This window comes from Balaenoptera musculus, chromosome 20 (genome assembly GCF_009873245.2).
Source record: "Balaenoptera musculus isolate JJ_BM4_2016_0621 chromosome 20, mBalMus1.pri.v3, whole genome shotgun sequence".
Taxonomy (NCBI): domain Eukaryota; kingdom Metazoa; phylum Chordata; class Mammalia; order Artiodactyla; family Balaenopteridae; genus Balaenoptera; species Balaenoptera musculus.
In genome coordinates, this window is record NC_045804.1 from 16,593,399 (window position 1) to 16,611,325 (window position 17,927).

The window sequence follows — 17,927 nt, forward strand, 5'->3', positions numbered from 1 at the left end:
TCTTCTCAAGAAGTCTGCCGCATAATTACCAGTCACCTGAGCCTCTGTACTTCAGTCTCCGGGAGTGTGTTTCCTCAGCTCAGTGAAACCATCACGCTCTGCTTAGAATCCCTCACCTGCTGTGCAGTCTGCAGTGCGCCTGCAGGCAGAAAGCCAAGGTAATCACAGGCCACCTCATTTGTTTCTGTCTTAAGCTGTGTGTTGTCCGGTTTTCTAGTTTACGGCTAAAGGATAAATATGATCATTCTATAAGAGAAAAATGCCCTTTTATACTATTGGTTTACCCTTAAGTACGGTTTGTGCAGAACGAAGCATGATTCGTGTTATTTCCTTTTATCTACCAATTTTCAAACAATAAGTTGATTTCCTGCCATCTTCCAAGGGCAATCAATAAAGTCTTTGTGGAGGGGGGTTGTGTATATGATTATGAAGTCATCGATTTAAACATATTTGAGTTATTCAAGCCATTGAAATTCTTTTCTATGCTCAAATTGTCAATTTTGATTAGTGGAAGCCTCTTCAAGCTTGCTGTTGAGTTCTTTTGACTGCAGTAGTCTTGAGACCTTTCTTCTCTCTCACCATTAATATTTAGTGGGAGCCTGTGCGTTGAATTTTACTAGGAGGGATAACCATAATTTGAGCCGCATGGTTCTCAATGATTTTTTTTTTTTTATAATGAATGTGTAGCACATAGGAGTGTTATGTATCAATATTATCCCTGTTACAAAGCATTATCCCAACACAAGTTCTGTGGTCCTAAATTGTTTCTATAATTTTTACTGTAATAAAACTGTAAATATTCTATAGATTTTATTTTTATTTATTATTATTTTTTAATTATTTTTATTTATTTATTTATTTATGGCTGTGTTGGGTCTTCGTTTCTGTGCAAGGGCTTTCTCTAGTTGTGGCAAGTGAGGGCCACTCTTCATCGTGGTGCGCGGGCCTCTCACTATCGCGGTCTCTCTTGTTGCGGAGCACAGGCTCCAGACGCGCAGACTCAGTAGTTGTGGCTCACGGGCCTAGTTGCTCCGCGGCATATGGGATCTTCCCAGACCGGGGCTCGAACCCGTGTCCCCTGCATTGGCAGGCAGACTCCCAACCACTGCGCCACCAGGGAAGCCCCCTCAATGATTTTTGACCTGCCTGCCCACCCCCAAGAAACATTTGACAATGTAGTCATTTTTGGTTGTCACAGAAGGTGGGGAGGAAGGTGTTACTTGCACCATGAGTAGAGAGGTCAGGGAAGCTGCTACTTATTTACAGTGCACAGGACATCTCCTCCCAACAAAAAATTATCCAGCTCAAAGTGTCAGTAGTGCTGTTGTTGAGAAACCTTGACATATACTAATTTAGCTCGCATTTGTGTAGTGTTTTAATAGTTTGAGAAATCATATTACATTTCCCACAATCCCATGAAATTGGCATTATTGATCCTTTAATAACAGATGAGTAAATTTGAGGAGGTCATACAACTAACAAGAAACTAGAGTTTGATATCGATGGTCTTTTTTTTTTTTTTTTTTTTTTTTTTTTTTTTTATTTTTTTTATTTTTTTTTTTTTTTTTTTTTTTGTAGCTACTTTATTTATTTATTTATTTATTTATTTTTGGCTGTGTTGGGTCTTCGGTTCGTGCGAGGGCTTTCTCTAGTTACGGCAAGTGGGGGCCACTCTTCATCGCGGTGCGGGGGCCGCTCTTCATCGCGGTGCGGGGGCCGCTCTTCATCGCGGTGCGCGGGCCTTTCACTATCGCGGCCCCTCCCGCCGCGGGGCACAGGCTCCAGACGCGCAGGCTCAGTAGTTGTGGCTCACGGGCCCAGCTGCTCCGTGGCATGTGGGATCTTCCCAGACCAGGGCTCGAACCCGTGTCCCCTGCATTAGCAGGCAGATTCTCAACCACTGCGCCACCAGGGAAGCCCCAGATATCGATGGTCTTTATGGTTGATGTCTTTTTTTTTTCTCCCCCCATTATAAATGAAGACAGTGTGCTTTGTATGACTACAAAAATAACAGAGAGTTGAGACCAGACACTGTTCTAAGTGATAGTTATTCTCAAAACCGCCTTATCAGATAAGCAGCTGTTATTATGGATGAAGCCATTACTTAACTTGTCTAAGGTTATACAGCTAGTAAGCAGCAGAGATAGGTCTCAAATCCAGACAGCCTGGCCCCATTGCCCACACTTTTAACTACTGTATGTTGCCACACAGTTTTTCTTTTACAGTTTAAACATAATGTTTGTTTTATCTTTAAATCTTTAATACCTTTGGAATTTATTTTGATGGGAAGTAGGAATCCACCTTCTTCCCACCCCCCAGACCTTGATTTCCCTGATTCATTTATTGGAAAAGTCATCTCCCCCTGACCCTTTTTTTTAGTTAATTCATTTAGAAATATTGCCTGTGTTAAAAATTAAATTGTCATGTTATACATATTGGTCTATTTTTTCTTTTTGTTTAATTAATTTTTCTGCTCCTTAACCAGTAGCATATTTTTTTAAATTACTATAACTTTTAAAATGTGGTAGGGCAAATCACTCCCGTCTACCTTTGCTTATCAGAAAATTTCTGGGAACTTTTCCCCTTGGCATTTATTCTTCCAGTTTGTAGTTTGTTTAAATTACATTTGCCTCTTCTCTCTTCTGTACCAAAAACCTACTGAGTTTAAGATTATAGATTAATTTGTAGAATATTAATAATAGCTTTAAGCTTTGTGCTTAAAATTTCTAGTTAAACTTATTCCAGTATTTTTTTATTGTTGTTATAGTCAAGAATAGACTCTTTTGTCACTTGTATGTTTCTAAATAAAAGTTATTTTTAGGAAGATGACACTTGAGAAAAACACCTGAGGTGAGGGAATGACCATGGAGCTAATAGAAGAGCCAAGTGCAGGGGCCTGTGATCCGGAAGTTTGCCTGTCATTTTGGGGAAGAAACAAGGAAGTCAGAGGAACTGGTAGCGTGAGCTAGGAGAGAAGCAGGAAATGAAGTCAGAGAGGGGATAGAAGTGACAGGTGGTATAGGGCTTTGTGTGTACCAGTGCAAGAACTTTGACTTTTATTTCTCATGAGATGAGGAGCCATTGGAAGGCTTTGAGCAGAGGACTGGCATGGTCTGACTGAGGTTGTAAAACAAGATTACACCAACTACTGTGTCAAATAACTGGAAGGAGGGACAGGCAGGAAGACCAGTTCGGAGGCTATTTAAGAAACGCATATGAGAAAAGATAGTGACTGCAGTTGAGATGGTATGAAGTGGTCAGATCCTGGGTACATTTAGAAGGTGGAGACGATAGGATTTCATGATTGGTTTTGGGGTATGATAAAGGAGCTTAGGATGAGTCCAAGGATTTAAGATTGAGCAACTGGAAGTTGGGAAGAGTTAGGAGCTCAGTGTTAACTCACTAACTCTGAATGCCTGTTAAGACATCTAAGTGGAGATGTTGAATGGGCAGTGTGAAATTGTATTAATTGATGTCCTAATATCGAATACTTTGATATCCAGGAATAAATCCCACTTGCTCATGGTAGGTTGTTTTTATTTTTTTGTGGTTTTTAAAATAAATAAATAAATAAATACATGTGTATAATTTGGCGTCTTATTTCTGTGTGTGTATATTTAAAGTTGCCCAAACTGTCCTTCAAAAAAATTCCCCAAATTTATCTCTTAATAAATTAAGATACTTTTGTATACGTCTAGGTTCTATTAACACTTCACAGTTTTTCATTCAAAAGTAAGATTGGTGTGTAAGTATGTGTGCACATACTTTTTATCAGGTTTTAAGTCAATTCTGTTTTTCTAAGAGGACTATAGAAATCTAATTTCTTTATGCCAGCACCAGCCATTTTAATTGAATAGAAATGATCTGTTCTTCAATGTTTTTAAAGACTTCACTGAGGACACAAGACTAGTCTCACCCCCTACCTTTATTTAAGGCATGTGTATTGTAGTCTCTGATTAGATTGAATATAAAAATATGTAACATTTAAACATTATAGAAATGCATAATGTGGAAAATGAAAGCTCTCCTTAATCTCCTCCCCGCCATCATAACCACGTCAGTGGTTTCTTGCACGTTCCTCTATCCTCCTTCTCTCTGCATCTCTCTACATGTTAGTGTTTTATTTGGATAACATTATGTCAAGACTATTTATTTTTATTTTAACTTGGCTGTGTGTATGTGTCTACACTATTGTATCCTGTATCCAGTTTATCAATTAACTAGTGCTTTTTTGAGGAGTTCTTATATGTTTGCATTTTTTCCTTTTTCTCTTTATTAGGCCAGTCTTACAGTTTATCTAATTAATTGCTGTGTTCCTATCTAACCCATTCTCTTTTTTTTTAAAGATTTATTTATTGATTGATTGCTATGTTGGGTCTTCGTTTCTGTGCGAGGGCTTTCTCTAGTTGCGGCAAGCGGGGGCCACTCTTCATCGCGGTGCGCGGGCCTCTCACTATCGCGGCCTCTCTTGTTGCGGAGCACAGGCTCCAGACGCGCAGGCTCAGTAGTTGTGGCTCACGGGCCTAGTTGCTCCGCGGCATGTGGGATCTTCCCAGACCAGGGCGCGAACCCGTGTCCCCTGCATTAGCAGGCAGATTCTCAACCACTGCGCCACCAGGGAAGCCGTCTAACCCATTCTTGAGGTGGGTTTGGGAAGGGGGGAAAAAAAAACTCCCAAAGAGCAGTTCTTAAATTTGCTGTTTCTAGCACATATTTTTTCTTTTGGTAATTTCAGCTTTTATTTTAATCTTTCTCTTAGTTTGTTCATCTTGCCATATCGTTTTTACTCTACATCCAGTCTATAAAATGGAATGCTGTGCATTGCCCACTTGGAGAGCTAGTTGATGTCATGGGTTAGTTTATGAGGAGAAAATATACCTCCCTTTTAAGATCTCTTATTCTGATTTTTATATGTTTTTCTAATCTTGTCAGTGTTTAAAGTTCTGGTGCCATTTTTGGATTCTAATTTCCTAAATCCTCCCATTCATCTCCTGCGCAGTCTGTGGTTTTTGTCCCTGCCAGCGTAGGCCCCTCTCTCTCTCTGCCTCAAAATGTTATCTCCCCCAGAAAGCCAGCCCTGGTTAAATAGGTTGCAAGAGGTAGTTTTTCCCAAAACAGTACCAGTTAATGTCTACACAGAAGTGTGTGTTTAGTTGGTATAATTTCCTTTCAAAGCCATCTACAACTGCAGCTTATTAGAATTCTTTCACTTTAGCGTAAGTTGCCCAGTCTAACCTTCACAGGGCCTTCTTTGAATGCCACCCATCTATGTCGCTGCAAGGAGGAGGCAGTTGGGGAATGTTGATAAAGACCGCATTGTTCTCATATTTATCTTTCTTCTGTGCGTGTCTGTGAAGGCAAACAGCTTTCAAGAGCTGGGTGTGCTGAAGCTAAATGCACCTCTCGCAGTTGTTACAGAGTTTTGATGCTACCCTTTTGTCTTTATTATGATACTACCCTTGCTTCTAGCATCCCTTGTCATAGTGTCATTCCACAGACAAGTCCCTTCTTCTAGGACTGCATGCTACCCAGATGACTTTTTTGTGGTCATGATTTGGCAAGTGCCAGACTTGTTCATCCTAACACAAGAACCTAGGGATCCTGCATTCAGCATGACCTGAAGTTTTCTCCTCAAAGCACAAAATCATAAAAATCCCATTTTTTTTTTTAACAATTAAATCTTTTGAAGACTTAGATTATTTTTGACTGTGGACTTAGCTGGAGAGGTTATTTCTTATCCTGCCCACATGTATACAAAGGAAGTTTAATGGAAATGATTTCTATCCCATTGGAATTAATCTAACACAAAGACTATGGATATGAACACTCACCATCCCAAATTCATTTTCATTACTTAAGTATGAGCTTTATAACAGTAGATTTTTAGGCTAGGTTAAAGAGTAGCTAATGAGTCCACGGAAATTTGCCATGTTGTTTCAGGCCACCTGGAAGTCTTTTTATAGCAGGAAATGCGAAAAGAACAGGAGAGGTATGGTTGGTTGTTCATTAGTATGGCTCAGGTGGATGAAGTTGCTGAAGAGGGCAGAGTCATGGTTCACCCAGAAATCTGGAGCCAGCTCTTCACCTTAGCAGATGGTGGAAAACCGTCAAGCTGGTAGAAACGTACAGGTTTTGTAAAGTGTTCTTGGTAAGCACCTAAGGGCTTCACGTAACTTGATGTCTTCATTGGAGAAGAAGCAGGTTTACTTAATTACCTTGAAGGTTAGTGTGTTGGAGAAATGGAAATCATTTTAACAAACTGATCAAACTTTTTGTTAGCGGTGTCATATATGTAGAGAGGGCCTTTTTTTTTTTTTTTTTTTTTTAGCTTGCAGGTCACTTTTATTTCTGATTTTATTGAGGTATAATGGACATATAACATTATATAGTTTCAGGTGTACAACATAATGATTTTTTGTTTGTTTCCGGCCGCGCTACGCGGCATGCGGGATCTTAGTTCCCTGACCAGGGATCGGACCCACGCCCCCCTGCATTGGAAGTGCGGCGTCTTAACCACTGGACTGCCAGGGAAGTCCCTAGAGAGGGCCTTTTGAATCTTTGGGATACTGAATGGGGAGCTGGGTTTTTATCAGACACTGAACTGTCAGTTTCGTCTGACTTTTCACAGGTTCACCGGAACAGCACGGTGCGCTCTGGCTGTGACGTGAACCCCTCCTGTGCACTGTGCGGCTCAGGCAGTGCCAGCTCCACGCCTCCAGAAATCCACTATGAAGCCCCTCTGTTGGAACGCCTTTCCCAGTTGGATTCCTCTGTTCACCCGGTTCTAGCATTTCCAGATGGTAAGAAAGTCTACATAATATAAAGTCTAATACGTGAGACTTAAAGGGTTCAAAGTGAAAGAAAGTCGGCCAAGATTCTGGTACAACCCCCAGGTACTGTCAAGGTATTGCTGTCAACAAAGGTCTTCTCTTAGAATTTTGCAAACAGATCTCCCAGACCGGAATGTGCCACTAAAACATTGCAGCTTGCTAAGAGAGAAATTCCCCTAACACTTCAAGTGGTGAGGCTAGGACAGTTGCCTCCAGCCACAACGCTTGGAGCCTGGTCTGTTATACAGAGGCTGTCTTAAAAAATGTATTATCTGTGTGTGCCATGATGTAAAACAGCATGGGCAGCGCTGCTAAGTTGGTCTACCTGATAAGCCTCCGTGTCTGCCAGTTTTCCTTTTCCACCTCCCTTTTCATAATTGCTTTTCTCCCACTACATGAAAGTCATTCCTCTTACCCATATTGAGTCTTGCTGTGGGTCTTGCCCCCCAGAGTATAAAAACCTTGGGCAGAAGGGACACCAAAGGAACCATTTCAGAATTCATGGCTCCTGAAGAAGAATCCTTTGGGAATTAAGCAAAAGAAAGTTTTGAATAAAAAATTATGAAGACAGGGTACATTATTTTTTTGTATATAACTTATGGCAAGATTCTCTGCCTTTTCTGTCACCTTAGAATAAATATTTAGAGAATTAATAACTTACACCTGAAACTAACATATTGCACGTCAACTGTACCGTATTTAAGTTTTAAAAAGAGAGAGAATTAACAACTGAAATTAGATTTTACTGTGACTGTAGTCTGATTGAATAAGTAGGTGTAAAAGATTTTTTTTAGTTAAGGTAAATATTATATATGTACATGCTGAGGTGTTGGTATAAATATCTTTAATGCATGTAGTATTCTAGAAAATACAGCCTTTACAACTGTCTGAGTTTATGATTTTCTTAAAAACTACATTTCGGAATTCCCTGGTGGTCCAGTGGTTAGCACTCCATGCTTTCACTGCTGAGGGCCCGGGTTCAATCCGTGGTCGGGGAACTGAGATCCCACAAGCCTTGTGGTGTGGCCAAAAAAATTTTAAAATTTAAAAAATAAAATAAAAATTACATTTCAAATGGTGGGAGTACATGAGCAAAAATGTTGAAAACTGTTCTATAGACTACAGGAAGCCAGTGTTTTCATAATCTGGATTTGTTTCACTGATTTGCAAATAATCTCATCATCTGGCCCCAACCTACAGAATGTAAGCATTTCCTCTCGAATCACTGTGTTATTTTATCTATATGTTATGGTTTATATGATGGCTGTTTATGACCTTATTTTCCATTAGTTAAATTTTAAGTTCTCTGAGGATAAGGGACCATGTTTTTCTTCCTGCTCTATCCTTCATAGCACCTTACAGGTAGTCCGTACAAGTTTTTGAAAGGAAGATAACTAAAATAGGAGTCTGGGGAATGCGAATTATATGGGATGTAAGATTTACTTATTGACATGAGAAGAAAACCCAAGTTTTTTTTAGCATCAGTAGTATATTATCTTTTTCATAGAAGGGCAGATACTAAATAATTTAGGCTTTATGGATCATACTGGCTAGGTTTAGTCTATGTTGTAACTAGGCAACTCTGCCCTTGTAGCACAAAAGCAGTCGTAGACCATGTATAAGCAAGTGGGTGTGGCTGTTTCAATAAAACTTTATTTACAAAAACAGTCATTACTGATAAACTATCTTGGGAGAATCCCATCTTCTAATTAATCAAACATTAGATGACTGTAATCCCCTCATTCCTTATCTGTTCTTCAAATGACTGGATTCTTTCTTGGTCACCTAAATCTGTTTAGCTACTCCAAGCCTTACTACCATGACTCCCTTCAACTGTAAGAAAGGCATGGCATAATATTCTTGCTGCCACATGACTTCTAGTAAGAGTGGAAATACTTAGAAATTTGAAACATATGCATAGCAAGCTAGGCAGGGGTTTAGGTCAGGAGTGGTGGAGCAGTAAATAAACTTTAGAACATAATGAGTAGAAAACACTAAAACATTTTCCTCTGTGCTTCAGATTCCAGAGTCATTGACATTTACCTTTTCTTGCCATTTGGATTATAACTTATATAACTTAAGATAATGTTTGTATAGCGTTTTATAGTTTACAAGCACTTTTCTTATACTTGTCTCATTTGCTTCTCTCAGTAATCTTGTAAAGTTACTTCAGTTTTACAGATCAAGAAATAGGCTTAGAGAGGTTGTGGTTTATCTCAGGCTACATAGCTAATGTAGAAGGCTCCAGAATTCAAACTGAGGTCATCTGATACCTGTCCTTCTTTTCACTATAGTTCATGTTTCTCCCCAGCCAGGATATTAAGAGAAGTCAGGTTTCTACCTGTTTCCAGACTCTAGCTACAGACAGAGACACCAGGATGATTTGGGAACATTTCTTGAGTTACTCTCTTAGGATTACAATATTGAATTGTATGGTCTCATATTTGAATAAAGAAGGCTGAAGCCTGTAGTTATATCTGATTCTGATAAGGTCTCTTCCATACTCATTGAATATCAGCTGATAAATATGGTGATCATTCCTTTGTCAGCAGTATTACCATGTATAGTTGTGAATTCTCTCTCCCACCCCCCAATCAGATATGCCCAAAACGCCTGCCTGGCATCTCCTGTTCCATCATTCAGCATCTCTGCTAGGAGGTACCCATTCCCTATTAACACTTTCTGTTCTTCTGACTGCATCATATCTATAAATCTGACTGCTGACCTTATACTTCCCCACTCCATTCCATTCCAAGCAACTATAGGTAGCAAATGAGGGAGAAAGGAAGGAGACCACTTTCTGTGGTCTCCGTGGTCTTCATTTTCCTGCCTGCCGTTTCTCTGTGTCTGTCTGTCTTGTCTCCCCCACCACTTTTTCCCCCTCCTGCTTTTCCCCCCTTCTCTCCCCTCTCTCTGACACACACACATACACACACACACACCCCTCCTAACCATGACATTGGGGTTTGGACAAGCGAGTTGGTCATTAAACTCTCCTTATGAGACTGTACAGGGGAATAGTATATATACCAAGTAGAATCATTAACATATCTGCCTATGGATAAATTAGACTTTATGTGGGTTGATTTGGGGCCCTAATTAGTGTATCTAATATTGTGACTATTGGGATAATTTTGACTTGATCCAAACAACTGCCACATTCAGAATGCTATCTATTTGTAAACTGGAAGATTCACAGGGCCACAAAGATGTGAATAGCGCCTCCTAAAGTATTGAGATTCCCCAAATATCTTTGTGTGGAATAGTGAGTAATGGTGAAGACTAGCAGCCAGCACACGTGTGTGGGTCAAACATGTGCTCCAGACCTGACCTCTGGGCCACCCCTTTGCAGCCTCTTCTCTAGAATATATTTAAAGATGGCAGGACTTCCAACTTTTCATTTTCATGTAGAGTTTTACTAATGTTTCCTAACCAGTTTGTGTACTTTGTGAGGATGGGAACCAACTGCAGCTCTTAATCTTAGCGTTCTATCTTCCATCTTGCCACACCTCAGCCGCTCCCATTAATTTGAGGAACTACTGCCTGACTGGAAGGTGGAGCCATTAGGGTGTGATAACCCTTTAGTTCTCCAGAAAAAGGAGCTTGTTTCCGTATTACCTCACTTAATCAAGCCAGTTAATCCTTAGCTTGAAATGTAGAGGATGTATAACCTTGGGGAAAAGAATGTTCAGATTTAGGTTTGTGCTTAATAAGAGCACCACCTGCTGGCTGTGAAGATCAATGCTCTTTTGTGAGAGCTTGCCAAGACAATTAGCTGTATACATGAGGCCACTGCACCTTACCAGCAGGAGGAGGAAGTGAGCATTACAAAACACCACAAGAAAGTGTTCTTGAGAAAATGGTGGAAAGCAATGAGTAAAACAGGTTAATCTTGGAGTGTCAGACCCTAGTGGGCCTGAGGTTAAAGTCTTTTCATTTTGTTTGAGGAAATAGTAACCTAAGATGATGTTTCCTGTCATTGATCTGCACTTCAAGGATCTGCACCTTCCTGTTTGATAATACACTTTAATAGCCATTACCTATGCAGGTACGCAATGTGTGGAGTCCTCTAGCTGAATGGGTCCCTACTGTGTTCTCTTCCGTTTTTACAACTCTTTGCTTACTTTCAGGTCCTCTATATCCAATCTATTTCAGAGTTGTAGCTCTGTAGATCCCAGGTGTTATTACTCAGAACAGGAACTCAGACCAGCAATTCCTAAGAGATGATTTTTGTTCACTGACTGGGGGATTTAACTGGGTTTCTCTTTACTCTTATATGAAAGCAGTTAAAACACAGCAAACTTCTAGCAGCCTGAGTCCCTTAAACAGTTTGTTATTATCCCTAACTGCTTACTCGGTGGGTTTATAGGGGAAGTTGCTCTTGGTTCTGCTTAATACCTCAGCTCCAGAGCACAAGGCAGTAGTGGTCTACACTTGTGCCAGCTTCCACTTCAGAGCATTTAAATGAGGGGAGGGGATTAGGAGTGGAGTTTTAGTTGAAGACTTATTGAAATTAACATGTTAGAGTTGAGAGACTCAGTAGTCATCTGGTCTGGCAGTAACATATAAATGTCTTTTCTCTCTTGTGCTTAACTCAAATTGATTGATGGTGTCTGTCTGGATTTAATTAACTAATTAATAATTTGAGACGGGTCTAAGGTCTTGGGGTACAACAGAAGGAATGTTGCGAGTAGCCTGTGCCTGCAGCAGACAAAAGAGGAGAGAGCTAGAGCATGTGTGCTAGGACGTTACCAGCTCTGATCAGGTCTTGCTGCCTCATTTTACAGATGAAGAAGCTAAAGCCCAGCTAAGCGATTTGTTCTTGTTTTCTCCTACTCAGTGATGGGACGAGGACCCGTGTCTAGGACTACTTATTTCCACCATAACCATATCCTATTTCCTTTTCTCCCTGGCTTAATTTTCAGATTTGGGAGCACAGTGACTGCAGAAAGTAAAAGGAAAAGAAAATGAAACTACTGTGCTTTTGTTGTAGTCCCATTAAACAGCCTTTGCAGGCTTCCTTGGGAGTCCAGTAGTTAAGACTCCATACCCCCAATGCAGGGGGATCGATCCCTGCTCAGGGAAGATTCTGCATGCCGCGTGGCGCGGCCGGAAAAAAAAAAAAACAACCTTTGCCAAGGGGGAGTAACTCTCCTGCTGACCAAGGGGTATCCTGGGATATAGAGGAGGTGCTCTCCCACTTCTTGAGCCTTCTTTATACCTTCAAGCTCAGCCCAGCTTTCAGAATTCCTCTAGACGATGCTTTATTTCCTATATACTTTTCCCCAACCACTCTGAGTTAGAGCAAGGAATTTTTACCATTAATACCTCTAAACTTAATTCTTATTTGGGAGTTTTTTGTTTTTTTTTTTTTAACATTTGACCTTTGGGGGATGGGAAAATCAAACCATTTTATTGAGGGCCTTGGGTGGGATCTAAGGGCTGGGAGTACAATGAGCTCTGATATCATTGGCCTGGCTGAAAGCTGATATATTTATGTGAAGGGTTGGGATAGGTGAATTTGTTTTTAAGTGTAGAAAGGAAAGAATGATTATGGGAAAAAATTTCAGAAGATAGCACTGTCCCCAGAGATGTATCTTGTTCTTTGAAGTGTCATGAAATACATGGTCTATGCTATAGGAAGGAGTCTCTTTTTTACACTGCAGAACTCTTTTGAAAAATATCCTGTACTCTCCAGTTCCTTGGGAATAATTTGAGAAATATCAGATTTCACTCCAGAATTAAACTGCTCCATTCTCTGGGCCAAAGAATAATTTCATGGTGTAGTGACTAAGAGTATAGGTTTTAGGATTTTACAGACCTGAGTTTGAATGTTGCTTGTTACTTACTAAACTGTGTAACCTTGACAGTTAATTCACTTTTCTGAATATGTTTTTAGCTTTAAAAGGAGCATAGTAATGTTTACATCATGGAATTGTTCTGAAGATTAAGTAATACACAATGCCAGCCACAATATAATGGGTTTAGTAAATGTTCATTTATTCCCCTCTTCTTTGCTCCCCATTCCTAGCTCAGATTAAGCACATCAGCTATCCTCCCTGGGCACCAAAACCCCAAGAATGTTTAGAAAATACACTAAATAAACCTCTAACAATTCTGAAAAAAGAAGGCATGCCATGGGTGAATAGAGTTTGGAGTGATTTTTGAAAGATGGAAAACAAACAGGATAACTGTGAAGAAATAAAACTAGAAAAAGGGGGCGCCCAAAGCACATGCTTTTGAGTAAACTCCTATGGGGTAGGAGCTGGTAGGGGAAGGTTCTTTGCCCACAGTGAAAAAGGACACAGAAGTAGGGATGGGACCTGGGCATTTGCCTGGGTGATAAGTTTGGACTTGTTTTGGAATATAGCTAGGTTGGATTATTCCCCTTTTCCATAAAGTGGTGGTGTTTCATTCTGTGCTACAGCAGCGGGTATGGACTCAGGGGCTGGGACCTTTTTTTTTTTTTTTTAATTTGTTTTATTTTATTTATTTTAGTTTTGGCTGCATTGGGTCTTCATTGCTGCGCCTGGGCTTTCTCTAGTTGCAGCGAGCAGGGGCTGCTCTTTGTTCTGGTGCAAGTGCTTCTAATTGTGGTGGCTTCTCTTGTTGCAGAGCACGGGCTCTAGGCATGCGGACTTCAGTAGTTGTGGCACGTGGGTTCAGTAGTTGTGGCACACGGGCTTAGTTGCTCCACAGCATGTGAGATCTTCCCGGACCAGGGCTCGACTCTGCGTCGCCTGCATTGGCAGGCGGATTCTTAACCACTGCGCCACCAGGGAAGTCCCAGGGGCTTTGACTTTGACTATGTCCCAGGTGGTTAATGATTCCCAGGAGGAACTGGGAGCTAAAGAGAGATGTTCTGGTCTTCAGATTAAAAAGGACCATGGAAAGTTTTTTAGAACCCTGAAAAAAGACCCACACCTATATCCATGGTGGTGAAGTTTCAGAATGAGACTATAAAAAGGAAGATGTAAGTTTCAGATTGCCACTAGAGGTTCTAGCCAGAATAATAGGACAAGAAATAGAAATAAAAGGCATACGAATTAGAAAGAAAGTAAAACAGCTTTTTGTAAGTGACATACTTGTGTATGTAGAAAATTCTAAGGACACCACAACAACAAACAAAAACTTGGTAATGGATTTAGTAAGATCACAGGATACAGGTCACTATATTAAAAATTACTGTATTTCTACATACTAGCAGTAAACAATTATAAATTGAAATTTTTAAAAGTGCTATCATGTATAATGTCATCAAAAATATCAAATTAACAAAATATGTATAAGAACTGTACAATGGAGACTTCCTTGGTGGTCTAGTGGTTAAGACTCCGCACTCCCAATGCAGGGGCCCAGGTTTGATCCTTGGTCAGGGAACTGGATCCCGCATGCTGCAACTAAGACCTGGTGCAGCTAGCTAAATGAGTAAATTAATTAATAATAAATAAATAACTTTTTTTTTTTTTAAAGAACTGTACAATGAAAACTACCTAACACTGATGAGAGAAAATTAAAGAAATCCTAAATAAATGGAGAGGTGTACCACGTTCATGGATTGAAAGACTCGGTATTAGAGTTCTCCCCAAATTGACCTGTAGAGTACCACAGCAAGCTTTTTCCCCCAAAAGAAGTTTAAAGGAAGAAACAGAGCACCTACAAGTGAATGAGTCAGATTCCATCTTATTGGTGACACTGTAGTAATAGCTTTAAAGTCTGAGAGAAAACTGGTTTTAATCTAGAAATACTATTTCTAAAGAAATTACTCAAGGCCACATTCTTAGGAAAATAAAAGAGGAAACTAACAAAATGGAAAGATGCAAGAAACAGTGGTGAACCCCCAAAGAAGGTAAAAAATTATAATTAAGTCTAAAAGATTAATTTATGATATTGAATATTAACTAATCCACTTAAAAACCTAGATAATCCCCAGGTGGGAGGTGGTGAGGGTCTGGAGGAAGGAGGGGGGAGAATAGTATAGTTCTTATTTAGAGGAAGATGTAGTACCCAGTCCAGTGCCTGATAAAATAATAGACGGTAAGTAGTTGTTGAATGAATATATCCTGATTAACTTTATGTTGATAGAAAGAAGTAGGTTGAAATATTTCAGTTTCTAGAAGAATAAAAACAGGATGTTTATCAATCTTTCAAACCAATAAAGTTAACAGACTTAGTGGAACACAGGAACAAAGAAAAGTTCATCAATCTAACAAAAGGTGTTTTAGATTTTTTTGTTTGGAACTTGCAAATAAAAGGCAACAGTGACTTGTCTGTGAGTAAAAGAATGACCTTCAGTAAAGTTCCAATAAACAGATCTTCCGCATGACAGTGCTTGCCCTGCTTGGGTCCTCCTGCCACTGGGCAATTGGAAGAAGGGTGCAGTGTGGGTCTCGCTCACCGGTGAGCCAGAGTTGCCGTGAACACGCCTCACTTCGTGAGAGAAGAGCCCAGAGCCCAGGTGTCTGGACTAAAACCGCAGTGTTTTGTGTTTCTTGCAGATGTTCCCACAAGCCTGCACTTCCAGAGCATGCTGAAATCTCAATGGCAGAACAAACCTTTTGACAAAATCAAACCTCCAAAAAAGTTTTCACTTAAGCACAGAGCACCCATGCCAGGCAGTCTCCCTGATCCAACTCGTAAAGACAGGCACAAGTTGGTCAACTCCTTCCTGACAACAGCCAGTAAGTTTCAGGGGTCCAGAGAGTCCTCCAATTACTTTCCTATTCCTTTTATGTTCTCAGGTTACTGGTATGGCCATGGCACTGTGTCGGGGTTGGGAGAAGCAGTTGACTGATGTAAATTCAGCTCACAGTCTTCTTTTCCTACTTGTCTTAGATGCTCTCGGATGGACTGTGAAAGCTATTCCAGACACCATGTATCTTGGGGCTCAGTGAACAGCCAACTGTGGCATGGCATTGGGTCCATCTGTGGGCAGGCTGTCTTCTGTAGTCTGGTGTCACATTTTTTTCTGGTTGAGAGCCCTGTGGGCTCCCTGGCCTGTTTTGGCCAGTGTGTTATTTGCCAGAAGCTTCAGTCCCAGAGGACTGTCCTGCTGCCCTGGGTGTCTATGTCACTGACCTAGAGAGAACTGAAGAGCTCGGAACTCATATAAGAAAAGATTGAGAGAAGGTGTTTCACAGCTCTTTTTCTGTTCCCCTCTTCAGAGCTGTCCCATCACCAAACCCGGCCTGACAGGACCCACAGGCAGCACTTAGACGATGTGGGGGCCGTGCCTATGGTGGAGCGAGTGACAGCGCCCAAAGCAGAGCGCTCGCTCAACCCGCCGCCACCCGTGCATGACCCAAACCACAGCAAAATGAGATTGCGAGACCATTCATCCGAGAGAAGTGAAGGTAGGGCCAGGCCCGGCACCTCTGCCTTCGTTTGCACCTGCTCAGGGCTTTCTGGGGCAGCCTGGGCTTCTTATAGTTGCCCTTAGCTTTGTGCTTCACTTTCTAGGAAGGCAGAGTAGAGGGGCCCTACTGCTTCTAAGTGTAGGTCACTTCTTACTCTCTAGCAACCTCTGCTCCGTCCCTACCTCCCGTCAACCAGTTTGCTTCATCTTTTTATCCTTTAGGCTTAGAAAGCATTTTTGCCTTTACTGCATATTGCTGGCATTCCTGGCTTGTGCTGGAAGTAGAGCAGGTTGAGGTAGCCACGTATTCCTCTTTTCTGTTGACTTCTGCAGTGTTGAAGCATCACACGGACCTGAGCAGTTCCAGCTACTTGGCGGCCACCCAGCATCCACCACACAGTCCCTTGGTGCGACAGCTCTCCGCGTCATCAGACACCTCTGCACCCACCAGCTGTAGTCCCCAGGTTACAGCCAGCACGTCTGTAAGTACCTGCGTGGAGTTGGACAGCCCCTCTGCAGTGACAGCTCATTCCAGTGGGTTGGAGGACAGTGTAGAGAGAGGGTTGTAAGGGCCAGGGCAGTTACGGGGACTCGACTCATCTTGGCGTATTTGTCTTTTTCAAGTTAAAGTGGTGCTGTTTGATCCTCCATTACGTTGTTTTCCTTGAGTTGTTTTTCACGTAGAGATGGATCTGAGCTGAGCCAGCCATAGAAAGCTTGATGCAGAGACAGGCTCCTGGGTGGTCCATGGCTATTCAGGACGCACGGGACTAAGTTTCACACAGAACTCAACAGTGCCATGACGCTAACTCTGTTGGGCTAAGTAAACATGAGAGGAGGGATAAAAGAGAGATGCCTGTGGGCATTGGAGACGTTTGATTTCCTTGTTTTTACTCTCCTGGGGAGTGGAGCTGGAGTGCTGAGAATAAACACTGGGTGTGTTAGGGTGCTTGCAAGGGAAGCGGGACATAGAGCCCATGTTTTTTAGGAGTACAGAGCAGAATTACAGATCCAGCAGGCCACACCGGCAGCACTGACATGTAGTATGCTCGTAACAGGAGGCTCTTCGGCCCCTGATCAGCTTTTGCGGTAGCACACTCCATCCCGAAAGCTGTTTGCACGGCCATTCCAGACACACATTCACATTAATATCATTCTAGTGTTTTAATTCCTCAGTGTGTGCCTCCTTGAACACATATACCTGTAGCTGCTTTGTGCCCACTAAAAGGGTCCTTTATATAGTAATAATAATAATAATGGAGATAGTAATAATAAAACAATACAACTGTAATGTTTGTTGTGTCAGCGCTGAGTGCATTATGTGTGTTACCTCATTCAGTCCTGTAATGAATGCCCTTTGAGGTGTAGGTGGTATAAGAGATTCCCGTTTTGTTGGCAGGGAAACTGAGTCTTTCCAAGGTTAAGCTGCATAAAGTGAGGTGACTTGTGAGGGTGTAATTGTGATTCAAACCCAGGCAGTCTGACTGCAGAGCCAGTTCTCTTACCATCATGCTGCACAAAGTGAGCCTAGGTTGGGGCATTGCAGAGGTGACTTATACAGGTGCTTTGAAGCCCCTTCAGAGCTTATATCAAGAAACTTCTAAGCCCACAAAATGTGCTCACTGAGCTCCTGCAATCAGGTAGGAATTCTTCACATTGTTCTGTCTTTACTCTTAAAAGTCAGAGTCTTTTCCAAATGACCTCCTTGTTCCTCCCTCTTCCTCCCCTCCCACACCCACAGA

The 17,927-nt window shown here is 41.4% G+C and overlaps 1 protein-coding gene across 7 annotated transcripts in view; it reads left to right on the top strand.

Annotated features, from left to right (window-relative positions):
• Positions 1-17,927, top strand: part of KANSL1 (KAT8 regulatory NSL complex subunit 1) — a 186,673-nt gene that overhangs the window by 161,769 nt on the left and 6,977 nt on the right. For 5 of the 7 annotated variants that reach the window (XM_036835746.1, XM_036835750.1, XM_036835751.1 and 2 more), the window contains 4 exons: positions 6,629-6,800; positions 15,329-15,511; positions 15,995-16,183; positions 16,519-16,667. In XM_036835746.1, coding sequence (XP_036691641.1) covers positions 6,629-6,800; positions 15,329-15,511; positions 15,995-16,183; positions 16,519-16,667 — 693 coding nt within the window. The remainder of the gene's footprint in view (positions 1-6,628; positions 6,801-15,328; positions 15,512-15,994; positions 16,184-16,518; positions 16,668-17,927) is intronic. The other 2 variants (XM_036835752.1, XM_036835753.1) reach the window with 2 other exon arrangements.